General features: G+C 35.2%; 1 protein-coding gene across 1 annotated transcript; it reads right to left on the reverse strand.

Annotated features, from left to right (window-relative positions):
* Nucleotides 1–8,444: 8,444 nt before the first annotated feature.
* Nucleotides 8,445–16,039, reverse strand: LOC127866152 (NADH dehydrogenase [ubiquinone] 1 alpha subcomplex subunit 6-like). Its single transcript, XM_052406574.1, has 3 exons — nucleotides 15,892–16,039; nucleotides 10,423–10,538; nucleotides 8,445–8,850 (listed from the first exon to the last, which is right to left on the reverse strand). The coding sequence occupies exons 1-3, from the start codon at nucleotides 16,016–16,018 to the stop codon at nucleotides 8,719–8,721; spliced, it is 375 nt and encodes a 124-aa protein (XP_052262534.1). The 5' UTR covers nucleotides 16,019–16,039; the 3' UTR covers nucleotides 8,445–8,718.
* Between the last annotated feature and the right edge of the window lie 1,292 nt (nucleotides 16,040–17,331).

Raw genomic sequence — 17,331 nt, forward strand, 5'->3', positions numbered from 1 at the left:
ACTTTGTAGCAGGCGACACAACAATAGTGATCATGTGGGTTGAAAGAACGTTCTTCGGGATTTTTTCACGAAATTCCGTTTTGGAAATCTATATCGATATTATTAGTATTTATATCTTCAAATGCATTACTAAAACCATAGTCATCAAACATTTTTATGATAATATGAGACGGCCAAGTCATATATGGTTTTAATAATGACATTTTCAGATCTTCATAATCTTAAACCAATATTTGATGACACGGACAGCGATAGCCTTTCAAAAAAGCCTTAGTCGTTCTATGCAATCGAGCTTAAATACATAGGTTTAAATTTAAATAAATCGTTTACATGAAGAATATTGTATCTGTAAATAAACTCTTATTGTATGCGTTTATAAGTAACTAAACGTTTTAATTATAGGGAAAATAACCGATAGTTTTACAACCTAAAATATTCATCCAAATTAAGTTTGTTGGTCACAATTAAACTGTCCAAATTCATCGTACAATAAATCGAAAATGAATCATATGTTGAGACTGAAATAATACTTAGTTAATCACATACTTTTCCTGTCGAACATGACCAAGACCAAGACTCTAGGGATGCTTTCAAGTCGTATCACTATGTATCTGAAACGCGGTCAATCGTAAAGCACATAACGTCATCTTAATAATCCGTCAGAATCAAACTGATACCGTAACAATGTGTTCCATTAGCGAACATATCTGTTTTCCACACCCTCAAGTTGCCTCCAAGTGTTTACAATAAACGGCCCTGATGATGTATTATTAGATCGTGATTTCTACTGCCAGTGCCTAATGGCATGTTTTAGTAAAAATGTCATAAACAGAAGAAACAAAAAAGAAGTCAAATTATATAAAATTGTGGCTTCTTTGCATTTCCGGTTGATTAGAAGACAACTCAAGTGAAATATCTGTGTATGCATGATGTGTTATGTTATTACATCTGTCTTAAAAATATTCTTAATGAAGTAGCACGGGGCAAAAATATATACATTTGCTAAGTATGTATTCTCATATCTTCAATGCGTGGTATTCCAGACACCGAAACGACGTATATTTTAATGTATAAACTTAATTTAATTGTTTAATTTTTTAGGGTTAGAAAATGTTAAGTGTAATTCACATTACAAAATTGGCCAACGTGTTTTGCAGAACTCATCGCAACACACTAAAATTATGCAATCGACCATATAAACAAGTATACATATAATAAATTACATAATGTGTATAGTATTTATATGTTGAATCCAGTTTAAACTAGAATTTGTCACAAAAGTGACGAAGAATAGCCGCCGACGCCACATGTTGTAATATTTCGTAAATTGATAGATGTAACAACATCCAGTTTGAGTTTTATAAACATTACCTAATTACTACACAAAGGTTTTAGACACAAATAGTTATTTTTATGTTAAAGTCACTAACATTGATGTGATCCCAACCCCGGGGTACATCAAGTTTTGACCCTAAGGAATGCTTTGAAAAAATATTGCACAAATTGTGTTAAATACACAATATTTATTATCTGGGCATTTAAATTTCGGAAAGATGTCTAATTGAGACCCCACGGCGTGGCCAGTTTTTTAAAACAGGGTAATAATTTCAGAACACCTTGTTGATAATGATTATACAGTGTTACAAATAAAATATAAAACCGGCGATTAGTTGGCTTCATGAAATTTATTTCGCTAATAGTGTATATAAATTCGTGTTGTGACATAATGTCGAAGTTCACGCTGGGTATGCGGATACTTTGATAACAGATGGCACTTCGATACCAGATAACAACAAAAGCCACGCGCGAGAAGTAAGTTCATCATTTGTTTTTCAAGTTATTTCATAAAGATTACTTTTTTAGACATGGCGCGTGGTCGAGTTTATAAATGGTGTATCCTTTTCTATTGCAAAGAAAAAAATCACGGAAGAATGGTACATTTTTCCCCAAAAAATAGAAAATTCGGTCGTAAAACAGCATAATTTGGATGAACAGTGAACATTTTAACAAAATAAAACTACTTAGAAATATTGCAAGAAATTGTTTAATATTCCAGCATGTAGGGTAATTACTGCGCTTCAAATACTGAAATTTTGATAGTATTCAATAAAATATAAACGAAGATAGAGCATGTTTTAATAGGTGGTGTTCATGAAGTTGCGGATACTTTGATTCCCGACATAGGGCACTTCGGATAACAGAGACTTTCAACAAATTGGGCACTCTGATAACCGAGTTTTATCTTCTACCTGAAATGCATTTATGTATATTATGGCTATTCTTACCAAAGATGTTGAAGTACGAATCAATTTGCATTGTCAAGCCCGACACATTTGGAATCTATGCATAACGTAATTACATACACATGTAAGATATAACCTATGGCGTTGTTCGTTTTCAAAAGTCTTATTACTATTAATGTATATAATTAATATTATAAGCGCAAATTTTAAATAAGATTCAAATGCTTATTTCTGAAGTAATATATTTCATGTGACGACCGAAAATCATTGTCTAAGTAATCAACTTGTTTTTAAGTGGTAAATTGAGATTAATAGAATTGAAAATACAACGGACCATGTGGATCAACACGACTGTGTTCAATTGAACTTATAGCAGGACTGTATATAAGGGGAGCAATCGGTCTCAAAGTGGCAAAAATATTTGAAAATAAAATAACAAAAATTATTTGTCATTGGTACTCATTACAATCGCATCATGAAGAAGATACTTATGTGTAGCCACAACATTTATACGAGAAAAACTCCCTTTATATTGAGCTCTACTTATAGGAAGCACTTCCCTTTACACTTCCCTTTCCCTTTTATTATCATATTCCAAAGGGATATGAACATGTTTCGGTAATTTGTTTTTAATTTACAGCAGTACATACATTATATTATATTGCCTGCTTACTATAACAGTATTCCACAGCGAATTCTGCATTTCTGATTCACTAAATAGAGTGTGTTATATCTGGTAAAAAGTGTCGAGTTATATGGAATCGAAGAGCAATTGCTTTTCAGATGATCGGTAAAAGAAGTGTCCATGAAAATGTGGCATCCGACTCTGAAAACATTTGAGTTTCCTCAAAAACGTTAGTAAACTAAAATTTAACATGTTGTAACTTTAATGGACATATTGATCTTTTATTTCGATTAGTTGGCACGTTCTTTGTTTTTTTTCCAAGTATTTTTTATTTTGTTGAAATACGTACTGATCATCGAATTCATTATGACTATCGATGAAATTTTATCTCCTTTTTTATAATGCACTTTTTTCACGAATTTCTTGCTCTGCAATACGAAGTACTATACCATTTATCGACCAAACAATGTTACGTGTCTGAAAACCAAATGAACAGAACATAAATGCATAAAAGCTGAAGAACTCAACTCTCGCGCGTGGCTTTTGTTGTTCTCTGGTATCGAAGTGCCATCTGTTATCAAAGTATCCGCATACCCGGCGTGAAGTTGAAAATATGACATGCAGTAAAAAAAAATGTAAAAAGCGTATGAACACGCCTGATAATCGGGATTTTATAGAACGAGTAAATTGAAAAAGCCGTAATTTTTGTGATATTGAAAGACGGCTGACAAAAAATGAAACATGCACATTTTTTATAAAGAAAATGTTGAACGTTTGGAGTCTACGCACAGACAGACAGACAAAAAGCAGGCAGACAGACGGACGGACGGACAGATGGACGGACTGACAGACAGACAGAGGACCATACTTCTGCAAAATTGGTCGAAAACAAACCTTCTTCTTCAACGTTATTAACCAGCAAATATGTTCTTCAGCTGCGAAAGTTTGAGAGAAATCCGCCCAGCAGCTCTACAGTTGTAGCAGCACTGAACCCACGAAATTAAAGGCAGTTTATATTTTGCGCTGGAAAAAACGACAAAGGCTAAAATTTGTCAAAATACCCCCCTCCCCCCCAAAAAAATAAAAAAAATAAATAATAATAATTAAAATTGAATGCATTCCTGTATGTTCTTGAGATGTGAACATCTCAGCGAAATTCGCCGAAAATTTAAGAGAAGTTGGGTACCCACACGTTCAATGACTTGCTATAGTAAAAAAGACAAATGATCACATATTTCTTTGAAAAATAGTGAAAACCATTTTTTTTCCATTATATTTACACAAAGGTCAGACAGCTGTGAAAGTTTGAAAGAAACCCCGTGAATATGCCGAGCTATTCAATAGGAATTCAGTACATAAATATGTCGGGACGTATGTAAGAAATACATACAGACAGACAAGTTAGTTTCCTCATGTCTCCCACTTTGTGAGGGCATAAACTATGCTGAAGTGATAAAAACTTTATTATTGTAAAAATTAATATCTGTAACATAATCTTTGAAACATAATAAACATACACAGCTACATTTCAGTTTTCACACTAATTATGTGCCTTCTATATCCGGATGTGTGAGTGGTACTCCTTCTCAACGTAAAATCAATATATTAATATGTATTGGAACTGTCAATGGTGACGTGTGCAATTTCCGACGGGAACGTGTGCAAGATCACGTGCCCAAAGGTAACAACGTAATACGACGCATACAACATACGTATATGGACTTCAGTCCGCATTTTACGTGAGATTATACAGCAATCAATGGGTCGCATGCTTACCCAAGACACAACTATTCAGCAAAACGAGCATGGGGAATTAATGTATGCGTTCTTCTCGTCTAGTTTGACGTCAACATAGGTTTTCGGTTGCATATCTACATGTTTTTAATTAGACACGATATTGAACTTGATGCAAAACGAATATAAATTAATACTTCCATTAGTAATAAATTGATACTTCCATTAGTAATAAATTAATACTTCCATTAGTAATAAATTAATACTATCATTAGTAATATATCTTAGGCACACTGTGACATAGTTCAGTTTTATCGTACACTCATTACCTTCATCTTCACTTGCAATGTCGCCACTCATTACCTTCATCTTCACTTGCAATGACGCGCACGTTTTCAAAAAAGGAATGCTTCAACTATTCTGTAGTTGAGAATATTAGTTGTTGCAGTAACTAATGAAACATGTAGTATTTACATGTCTATACGATTATCGTAAACTGCTTACAAGCATGAAACGTATATCGAGGGCTGAACGGAAAACTTTATTTAATATGAGTTACAACAGTCTTCCGTTCAGCCCTCGATATATAGTACATCATTTGTAAGCTAAAGCAAGCGGGCCGAAAATTGTTCAATGGCTCAGTCCATGGTGCTAACCAAAGCAATTAAGCAAACGTGTGTTTAAATACTTGGAACGGATAGTTCATATTCAACTTATATTGTAACAAACAATACTAGCATAAACCTTGCCAGTAAAAAACGTTTCTTATAATATTAAGAGTGTGAACATTTTTGTGAAATAAATTGACTTGTTCACACTTAATTTATCATATTTTAAAATGTTATTTTATTTGCAATATTTAATCACACAACTTTAACATTCGAACAAATTATGATAATCAAGTATAAGAATAGCATATATAACAAGGCTATCGTCAAGCAATATGGTACCCTACCGGCTCCAAAATTTGTCAGAAATTCCACCATTTTCAGAATATTTTTTGGGGGTTGCCATAGCAACCACAATTTTTGACATAGGAACACAATGAAATGACGTGCATAATGTCCATATTGCCATCTAGCCATGTTGCAAGTTTTAATGAAAAAATATTAAGAACTTTTAAAGTTATCGCTCTTCCAAAAAACCACCATTTTCAGCAGTATTTCTAGTCTATTTGTTGCCATAGCAACTAGAATTTTTGACTTAGGAACAAAATGAAATGACGTGCATAATGTCCATATTGCCATCTATCCGTGTTTCAAGTTTCATGAAAAAATATTAAGAACTTTTAAAGTTATCGCAGGATCCAGAACAGTGTGACAGACAGACTCACATACTCACAGACAGACAGGCAGACGGACAGACACACAGAGCGCAAACCATAAGTCCCCTCCGGTGAAACCGGTAGGGGACAATAACAACAGTAATTAAAGTACAAAATGTAATTGAGTCCAGAGGAATTGAATCCGTGACCTCTCGATGTAAAAGCGAATACCACCACAGAGAAAGTTACAATATATGGTTAGAACCGGTATCTTGTTTTGACTTTGACAAAGATATGAGCGTTAACATACGTGGATAGGACATAAGAGCCTGTGAAATAAAACAGGTCTGTTCGTTTGATAGCATATTTAGTTTACTTTCGAATACTAACCAATCGGCAAAGTAGCCCATATACAAATTTGGTAACATACTTTTTGGTCAATCATGTAGACGATCGCAGTTATAAAATATCAAACATACGAAGCTCAGACTAAAGTAAATCATATTTGTTGATGCTGATAGTCTATCATTTAATAAGTAACTACCCTCGCCACAAAATGTACTTTTTCCTGAATATCAGTTGTATAGTGGCTTAAAACGCGGAATGATAGCAAACTACTAAAGAGTAAGGTTTACTTGCGAATATAATATTGTTCTCTTTAAAAAAATATATATAGTCTATGCCATAGTTGTGCCAAATAAGTAAGTATTTTACAGTAACTGGAAGTGCTCGGTTGAACCATGTGAATTTACGGGAGTCATGATATATATCCGATTAAGTCGATCGGAAAACGTTGATATTGTTGATACCGTAAAATATTATTGCAGTCCTGGGTAATATCTAAAAAATTATTTTAGTGAGTGTTTTTATATAAATTACTTCCAACGTTACTAATTAAGATTAATGCGTCCTGTTACCTTATTTCTGCGTTTTTCAACGTACCTTACTTATGCGCATTTAATCACCATTACAAATTTAGAATGCAAAACATTAAAACTTGGATATTCGTTATAACTACTTTAAATTTAAGTGAAAATAAAATCTTGGCGAAATGTGTTTCTGCGTTTAGTCAAGTGTTTCGTTCAGCAGATACACATTACTGAGAAAAAGCATAGTGAACGCTATCGTGAGTCCGCTCGCTCAGTTGGAAGATCGCGGTACGACAAAGACAATGGTCGTGTTGTTATATTTCTGAACCTTCCACAGAACTGTACGTGTCCGCAAGGCATTCGTTCCTTAACTTATTCCTTTACATAAACTGTTATTCTTTTCCGCGTCAGTGCATTACTTTTGAATACTGCCTGTTTCGTCTCCGTTATATATCTATCTTTAAAATCAAGAAAAAAAGTGACTGATGCGTTATTTTAATATGTTATCGAACCCGCAAAGGGATGAATGAGCTGTTGTTGTTCTTCAGAGTTTATTTTCAGTTCCTACGCCCCTTCACGGAGTCATTTCAGCTGGACCTGCAGGGATGAATGAGCAAGCGAACAAACGAATTAAATAGGAATGACCCACCATTTATTGCTAGTATGTGAGTAAAGTATCAGGTCCTTTCCGTCGACTGACCTTTGGGGGAAAGTAACGTCTAGGTCCGTCCCATTCTACACATCCCTGGTCGTCTGCAGCACAATAGTCTGGTATAAGGGAGATAATAACAGTGAGTCACAATGGAATAGTGACTTAACACCCATTTCATTCAATTTTTGTGCATTTTGGAAATCACAGTATGTAGCTTGCCTTGATGTCAGGACTCAAAACTCCAATAAAGCCTGTACATCTACTTGATAAGGATGTTGTGAATGACTCAATCCCAAAACAGTTAAACGGTTAAACTACAGTCGGAATAGTTGAGCCAAAGCTGACACCAGTAAATGAGATCTGAAAGATCCTTGGATTATCTCACTTATAGTGCTTTATCCAGATGCAATTTATTATCCCCACGCTTTTTGAAAAGCTTGGGGATATTGTGGTTATCTCCGCCGTCCGTCCGTCTGTCTGTCCGTCCTGGCCACTATCTCCTCCTACACTATAAGCACTAGAACCTTGAAACTTACACACATGGTAGCTATGAGCATATGTGCGACCCTGCACAATTTGGAATTTTGATCTGACCCCTGGGTCAAAAGTTATGGGGTTGGGGCGGGCCGGGTCAGAGATTTTTACTCATTTTTTATGTTATTTTACATTAACTTCTTCATTTCTGCACTGATTTACTTCAAATTGATACTGAACCTCTCTTGACTTATGACAATACGGTCAATCTCAACTATGCATGGCCCCATTACCAACCCTGGGGCTTCCGCCAACATAGACCACACCCACCCAAAATTGCCTTTTACTATAATTTCTTCATTTCTACACCGATTCACCTCAAATTGATACTGAAATTCTCTTATGACAATACGGTCAATCTCAACTATGCATGACAATACGGTCAATCTCAACTTTGCAATGCAGCATGGCCCCAATACCAACCCTGGGGCGCCCATGGGTCAAACATGCGGTGTGGGGATACACGTTGGCCTCTGCTGCGCCATTTCTAGTTCTTTTATATACATGTATAACAAATCACACCTTTAAAAAAAAAAGTATTTTACCAAACATAATATACATGTATTGGTTCTTACAAGCACTCCTGCATACAAATTTCAAAAACCAAATATATATTTTTAATTGTATGTAAACAAGTCCTTTAAAACTTAACAGTTGACCTTGCTCAAAAATATGTCCTGATCATTCTAATAATATCGAAGGATAGTAATCTTGCTTAACTAAATTAAACACTGTACTTATAAATTTCATAACACAACAAAACCACATGAAATTAAAACTGTTAATTGTGTGAGTCCCTATGGGTCATGGCCCTCAAGGAACTTGGACAGAAAGCCTGTAGGTTTTGGGTTCACTGACTCCTGAAGTGGGTAAAGAACATGATTGGCCATCTTCCACCAATTTTTAGTTTCATGTAGATCTTGCAAACTCTGAAACAATATAATATCGCATACTGAACAGTCACATCCTCAGCAAAATTCCTCTGTAAAAATTCACAAAAGAACAAGAGCTTTCACCATAGGATGACATATGCCCCCTATAAATGCTTTGATAGAAGTTATGAGCATTTTCGAAACCTAAACGCAGATTTCAAAACCTAAACATGGACCCTAGGTTCAAGGTCAAGGTCACAGGGGTCAACATTTTTGTACGTATTGAAAGGCATTGTCCATATACACATGCATTCCAAATACGAAGGTTATATCTCAAGGGACATAGAAGTTATGAGCATTTTTCGAAACCTAAACGCAGATTTCGAAACCTAAACGCAGACCCTAAGTTAAAGGTCAAGGTCACAGGGGTCAAAATATTTGTGCGTATGGAAAAGTCTTGTCCATATACACATGCATACCAAATCACAGGTGGAAGTAACATACCCAGGATAGTATTTTTCATATATATATTTTAAGGAGCCCAATATATTCAAATAAATATATAAAATCATGTTTAATGAGAAAAAAAATGACGAAGAGCCATGAAAAAAAAAATCCCCATCCTCTGATATTGGAATCATATTTCAATATCAGAGGGTGGGGATTTTTTTTCATGGCTCTTTGTCTAAATTTTTTTCTCATTAAACATGATTTTATATATTTATTTGAATATATTGGGCTCCTAAAAATATATATATGAAAAATACAATCCTGGGTCCGTTACTTCCACCTGTGTACCAAATATGAAGGTTATATCTCAAGGGACATAGAAGTTATGACCATTTTTCGAAACTTAAACGCAGATTTTGTAACCTAAACGCAGACCCTTAGTTCAAGGTCAAAGGGGTCAAAATTTTTGTTCGTATGGAAAGGCCTTGTCCACATACACATGCATACCAAATATGAAGTTTATATCTTAAGGGACATAGAAGTTATGAGCATTTTTCAAAACCTAAACACAGATTTCGAAACCTTAACTCAGACCCTAAGTTCAACGTCAAGGTCACAGGGGTCAACATTTTTGTGCTTATGGAAAGGCCTTGTCCATATACACACGCATACCAAATATGAAGGGTACATCTTAAAGGAATAGAAGTTATGAGCATTTTTTGAAACCTAAACGCAAAGTGTGACGGAAAGACGGATGGACGGACAGCTAGATATAAGTGAAATATAAATACAAACACAATGCATGATAAGATTGCCATGAAATTGACACATATCAAAAATGCATTGTGTATAGGTATGTAAATCAAATGCCACATAAAGTATGAAAATGTATGGAGAAACTGTTCTTAAGATTTTTTTTCTTTTAAGAGACACAAAATGGCAACATGAAATATTCACCATTGAGTACACACAAATCACGGTTTATGTAAAGAATAAGATGATAAAAATAATTGGAAATAATATGTTATATTAAACTAATCTAAAATGTTTTATTTGAACTTCCAAGCAAATTTCAGAAAGGGAAAATTGTGTCTCATATTCATGCATGATGAATATATAAGATGGTTAGTAAGAAAAAAAAAGAACAGGCTGATTTTCTATGACTTATCACAAATCTACCTTTATGACGAGAATATCAATCACCCGCAGATCCTTGACATTACGATTTTTGTCAAATTGCTGTCGAAGATAACGATTTAGATCCTTGGGTCTCTTGTTGATATGGTACTCATTGCCTGCAAGTGTATGAAATAGCACTAATTATCAACAACAATTATAAATGAGCAATATTTACCTGTCATTTTATATCTGTATGGGCACATGGAGAAATAATTTACAACTATGTCAATAATATCTGCTATATGTGCTACGTGTACACACTTTTCTGAAAAACACTGACCTCTTCTGAAAAGTGATCTGTTGAAAATTAACAGAAAATGAAAAATTCTGAAATTTCAGAGCAGTATATAAGTGGACTAAATACATGTGTAAAAAATTTGAGTACTAGGGTTTAAAATACACCAAAAAAAATGTTTGCTTAATATTTACCTTTTTAAGTAAAGATAGGTGGTAAAAATTAAAACAAGAGATGTGTTTGTCAGAAACACGATGCCCCCTATTGCACCGCTTTGAGGCCATATATTTGACCTTTGACCTTAAAGGATGACCTTGACCTTTCACCACTCAAAATGTGCAGCTCCATGAGATACACATGCATGCCAAATATCAAGTTGCTATCTTCAATAATGCAAAAGTTATTGCAAAACTTTAACCAAGGTTATAGTTTTGGGACACGCAGAATGAATGAACGAATGACAGACAGACAGGCCAAAAACAATATGCCCCCCGATCTTTCGATCCGGGGGCATAAAAATATAACATACACATACTGAAAAATTTCGCGGAACAAGCCTTATCAAAATATGGGGTCCTTTGGCAAGGAACCAATTGCCTAAGAAAAGGACACTAAACAATGTACTAGATAAGACTCACAAGCACACAACAAACACACATACATGATTAAAATTGTGGTCACCCTCTTCAAACAGTATTAAACAATATAACGCACCAAGCAATTGAGCGTTAAATCCAGTTTAAGAGCTCCAAACCTCACACTTGGCCCATCATTACTTACAAAACATTCCAGTGTATAAAATTATCTTGTAGCACCACAAACCCAATTAAAAGCAATATAATAAAAAACAAGGGCTGTTTGTAACACATGCATGCCCCCCATATGGGCTGTCAGTTGTAGTGGCAGCCATTGTGTGAATACGTTTTTTGTCACTGTGACCTTAACCTTTGATCTAGTGACCTGAAAATTAATAGGGGTCATCTGCCAGTCATAATCAATGTACCTATGAAGTTTCATGATCCTAGGCCTTATTATTCTTGAGTTATCATCAGGAAACCATTTTAATGTTTTGAGTCACTGTGACCTTGACCTCTAATTTTTCTAGGGGTCATCTGCCAGTCATGATCAATGAACCTATGAAGTTTCATGATCCTAGGCGTAAGCATTCTTGATTTATCATAAGGAAACAATTTTACTATTTCGAGTCACTGTGACATTGACCTTTGACCCAATGACCTGAAAATCAAAAGGGGTCATCTGCCAGTCATTATCAATGTACCTAATGAAGTTTCATGATCCTAGACACGCATTTTTGAGTTATCATCCGGAAACCATTTTACTGTTTTGCGTCACTGTGACCTTGACCTTTGACCTAGTGACCTGAAAATCAATAGGGGTCGTCAGCCAGTCATTATCAATGCTCCTATGAAGTTTCATGATCCTAGGCGTAAGCATTCTTGAGTTATTATCCGGGAACCATTTTACTGTTTCAAGTCACTGTGACCTTGACCTTTGACATAGTGACCTGAAAATCAATAGGGGTCATCTGCCAGTCATGATCAATGTTCCTATGAAGTTTCATGATCCTAGGCATAAGCATTCTTGAGTTATCATCCAGAAACCATTTTACTGTTTCGAGTCACTCTGACATTGACATTTGACCTTGTGACCTGAAAATCAATAGGGGTCATCTGCCAGTCATGATCAATGTACCTCTGAAGATTCATGATCCTAGGCATAAGCATTCTTGAGTTATCATCCGGAAACCATTTTACTATTTCGAGTCACTGTGACCTTGACCTAGTGACCTGAAAATCAATAGGGGTCATCTGCCAGTCATGATCAATTTACCTAGCAAGTTTCATGATCCTAGGCCTAAGTGTTCTTGAGTTATCATCCCGAAACCATCTGGTGGACTGACCAACAGAGGGACCGACAGACCGACCGACATTTGCAAAACAATATACCCCCTCTTTTCGAAGGGGGTCATAATAAACATATTAATTACCATTTAACTACTCAATGAGTGGGAACATATTGAGAACATAAATGTAATGACATTCTAGAACTAACTGAAGGTATGTCAGTATATTATTTTACATCCCTGTTATTGTTGACTGTGTTCACTGCAAAGATTGAATAATCAACAGCATTTGTTTTCCTTCTTTGTAAAGTACCTATAAAAGGTACTTTTTTAATTGAATAAATCTATAAATTTCCCAATTCCCCTCTGAACAATTCCCAAAAGGAAGTGAAATTTCATCATATTCATTCCAAACATGCATTATCTGCAAGTGAACAAATAAAATGAGCACTGAAACAGAACATTTAAGCCAAAATGCATGTAAATAATTATTTGATTTTTTTTTGGTAATTTATACCAAGCAATTAGAAAGACCAATAATTCCCAATCTGAAGATTTCAAGACATAAACTCTTCCAATTTCAAGATTTTTGCGCTTATTTTTCCCCGATTGGTACTGTACCGGTACTTTTCCCAATCAGACAAAAAAATTGCTAGATCATTTAGATTCATTGTTAATCAATACCAAATATGCTACAAATCTATGATTAAAAGCAATAAGTACAAAGTTTGTACAAGCAGCTACACTTTCTTTTTGCCAGTTCTTATCAGTGACAGTATTCATTTAGTATAGCCATTGTTTAATCACTGCTAAAGCATACTCATGATACACCATGATGTACTTACAAAATATGTGTTAGTTCTTATTTTAGTTGCAATAATCCAACTCCCAGCTACTGACCCTAATACAATGTACTTTAAGCTGTACGTATGTACTCATACAAGCTCAAAGCATTCAAATTTCAAGAAGAAAGTTATTTGATATATACTGAACTATTTCAGAATGTAATCAAAACTTATAAACTTATAATTGATTCAGTGTTTTTTTTCACCATTTTGGGAATGGGGTTGGGTTCCTTTGAATTGTAAATTCGCGGTGTTTTGGGAAATTAGTGTTGTTGTTGTTTTGCTAAAAATGCTTTAAATTGAGAATAGAAGTGCTGAAAGTATTATTTTTACTAAGGTTGAACTTATAGGGCTGGATGGGAGATGAACAAAATGAGGAAACCTTCAATTGGGAATGTTCAGGTCTCACATGGAAAAAATATATACTTTTTTCAATTGAGAATGGGGCCAAACGTCAGACGGACCAGATTTATAACGAAACAAGAGCTGTCACCATAGGATGACATATGCCCCCTAAAAACGCTTGAATAGAAGTTATGAGCATTTTTCGAAATCTAAATGCAGATTTCGAAACCTAAATGCGGACCCAAAGTTCAAAGTCAAGGTCATAGGGGTAAAATATTTTGTGTGTATGGAAAGGCCTTGTCAATATACACATGCATAGTAAATATGAAGGTTATATCTCAAGGGACATAGAAGTAATGAGCATTTTTCGAAACCTAAACGTGGACCCTAAGTTCAAGATCAAGGTCACTGTGGTCAAAATTTTTGTACGCATGGAAAGGCCTTGTCCATACAAACATGCATACCAAATATGAAGGTTATATCTCAAGGGACATAGAAGTTATGAGCATTTTTCAAAACCTAAACACAGATTTCATAACCTAAACGCGGACCCTAAGTTCAAGGTTACAGGGGTAAAAAATTGTGTGCGTAGGGAAAGACCTTGTCAATATACACATGCATACCAAATATGAATGTTATATCTCAAGGGACATAGAAGTCATGAGCATTTTTCGAAACCTAAACGCAGATTTCGAAACCTAATCGCGGTTCTAAGTTCAAGGTCAAGGTCACAGGGGTAAAAAATTGTGTGCGTATGGAAAGGCCTTGTCAATATACACATTCATACCAAATATGAAGGTTATATCTCAAGGGACATAGAAGTTATGAGCATTATTCGAAACCTAAACGCAGATTTCGAAACCTAAACGCGGACCCTAAGTTAAAGGTCAAGGGGTAAAAATGTTTGTGCGTATGGAAAGGCCTTGTACATAAACACATGCTAGGGCTCGAATTTAACTTTTTTTCTACTTGCAAAAAATTGCGAGCAGCTTTAATACCTACTCGCAAAAACAAAAACATTCTCGCAAATTTTGATGGAAACATAAAAAACCTTGGACATAAGTTTAGTACTATTTAAACAAAATAAAAGTACTTAACATGAATACACATTTTATTTCTGCAACCATACAAAGATATCAGTTCCTTGGACCATAAGGGCCCACATCAGGTTGATTGACCATCTTCATCTACAACAAGTTTTAGTCTTATTTTAAGTAATTTTCCCACTTATTCACTGTTTTCATAGAAGGATTTAAAATCCATTTTTTCTAACTAAACGGTTAACTTTGCTTTATCTTTTGTCTTATGTACATTTTGTGTTATTTCCGTCTGTGGGAATAAAGTGACAAGTTATTTTTCGCTTCAATGAACATGTGTGAATAGTCGACTTTTTCACTTCCTTTGTACCAATAGTCCGTTTATCTGTATATACCAGTCTACATACAAGCTGCGCGCTTACGCATAAGGGTGCTTGGGCGTTCTATAAATTGACATAAGATTTAGCGATCATGAGGTCGTGCGGCATTATACCTACTCATTTCTTTTCAATATTTATTTACTCACAAAAAAAATACTAGTGGCTTAAAACTTAACTCGCAATCGGTATTTTTTACTGGCATTTTGAGAGTGTGCAAGTGTTAATTTCGAGCCCTGCATGCATACCAAATATGAAGGTTACATCTGAAGCGACATAGAAGTGTTAAGCAAACCTAAACGCAAAGTGTGACGGAATAACGGTCGGACAGACGGACGCTCCGATCACTATATGCCCTCCTTCAGGGGCATAAAAAAATCACTGTGATTAAAATACATACAATTAACTGAGGACATGAGCAACGTCCTATTTATGACTGCTTAGAAAAATGAAGAAAAACAAAGAAATACAATGAGACATTATTTCACTGAGATATGTTACATGCACATCAGAAGTAAAATCAATCATAAAGAATTAAGGTTGGAAATACCCCTGGGGATACGAGAAATATAGCGAAACCCCCCCCAATAAGCACCACTTTGATTAAACAATAATAGCGCAAGTTACTTCATTTCATACATTAATTTTGGATGCTTTAGCTGTTTACAGGTATTTACAAATGTAAAACAATTGGTACGAAAAGTTTGGGTACGAAATAAACTTCAACAAAAAAGTTGCTTTTAGAGTTGCTTTTATCAAAACTTACAGATAACTGGTATTTGGCGATACCATGCTTTATACAGATTTAAAACACGACGTCTGGCGTCATTTCGATCCACGGATAAAATCGGTTTAGCATGTTTGAGTCCTTGGACGGCCTTAGAAGCGGCCATTTTTATGCAGTTTAGGCGAGGTATAAAACCCGGAACTATCCGGAAATCTTTATGGTAAAACCCGGAACCGATATAAATGGTTATAACTTCATTATTATTCGTCCGATATTAATTATAATGGTACCGTTGTAAAGAAGATCCTCTACAGATTCTAACCATATCAAAATATTTTATGGCAGAGTCGTAGTCGGCCTGTAAATCGCGGACAAAGTTGGCCTGTTTTAACGTTTTTTTTTACACACGCAAATGCCGAAAAGAAAACCCGGAACCGATATAAATGGTTATAACTTCATTATTATTCGTCCGATATTAATTATAATGGTACCGTTGTAAAGAAGATCCTCTACAGATTCTAACCATATCAAAATATTTTATGGCAGGGTCGTAGTCGGCCTGTAAATCGCGGACAAAGTCGGCCTGTTTTAACGTTTTTTTTTACACACGCAAATGCCGAAAAGAAAACCCGGAACCGATATAAATGGTTATAACTTCATTATTATTCGTCCGATATTAATTATAATCGTACCGTTGTAAAGAAGATCCTCTACAAATTCTAACCATATCAAAATATTTTATGGCAGGGTCGTAGTCGGCCTGATAATCGCGGACAAAGTTGGCCTGTTTTAACGTTTTTTTTTACACACGCAAATGCCGAAAAGAAAACCCGGAACCGATATAAATGGTTATAACTTCATTATTATTCGTCCGATATTAATTATAATGGTACCGTTGTAAAGAAGATCCTCTACAGATTCTAACCATATCAAAATATTTTATGGCAGGGTCGTAGTCGGCCTGCAAATCGCGGACAAAGTCGGCCTGTTTTAACGTTTTTTTTTACACGCGCAAATGCCGAGAAGAAAACCCGGAACCGATATAAATGGTTATAACTTCATTATTATTCGTCCGATATTAATTATAATGGTACCGTTGTAAAGAAGATCCTCTACAGATTCTAACCATATCAAAATATTTTATGGCAGGGTCGTAGTCTGCCTGTAAATCGCGGACAAAGTCGGCCTGTTTTAACGGGTTTTTTTACACACGCAAATGCCGAAAAGAAAACCCGGAACCGATATAAATGGTTATAACTTCATTATTATTCGTCCGATATTAATTATAATGGTACCGTTGTAAAGAAGATCCTCTACAGATTCTAACCATATCAAAATATTTTATGGCAGGGTCGTAGTCGGCCTGCAAATCGCGGACAAAGTCGGCCTGTTTTAACGTTTTTTTTTACACACGCAAATGCCGAGAAGAAAACCCGGAACCGATATAAATGGTTATAACTTCATTATTATTCGTCCGAT

The sequence above is a fragment of the Dreissena polymorpha genome, chromosome 2 (assembly GCF_020536995.1).
Source record: "Dreissena polymorpha isolate Duluth1 chromosome 2, UMN_Dpol_1.0, whole genome shotgun sequence".
Lineage (NCBI taxonomy): Eukaryota > Metazoa > Mollusca > Bivalvia > Myida > Dreissenidae > Dreissena > Dreissena polymorpha.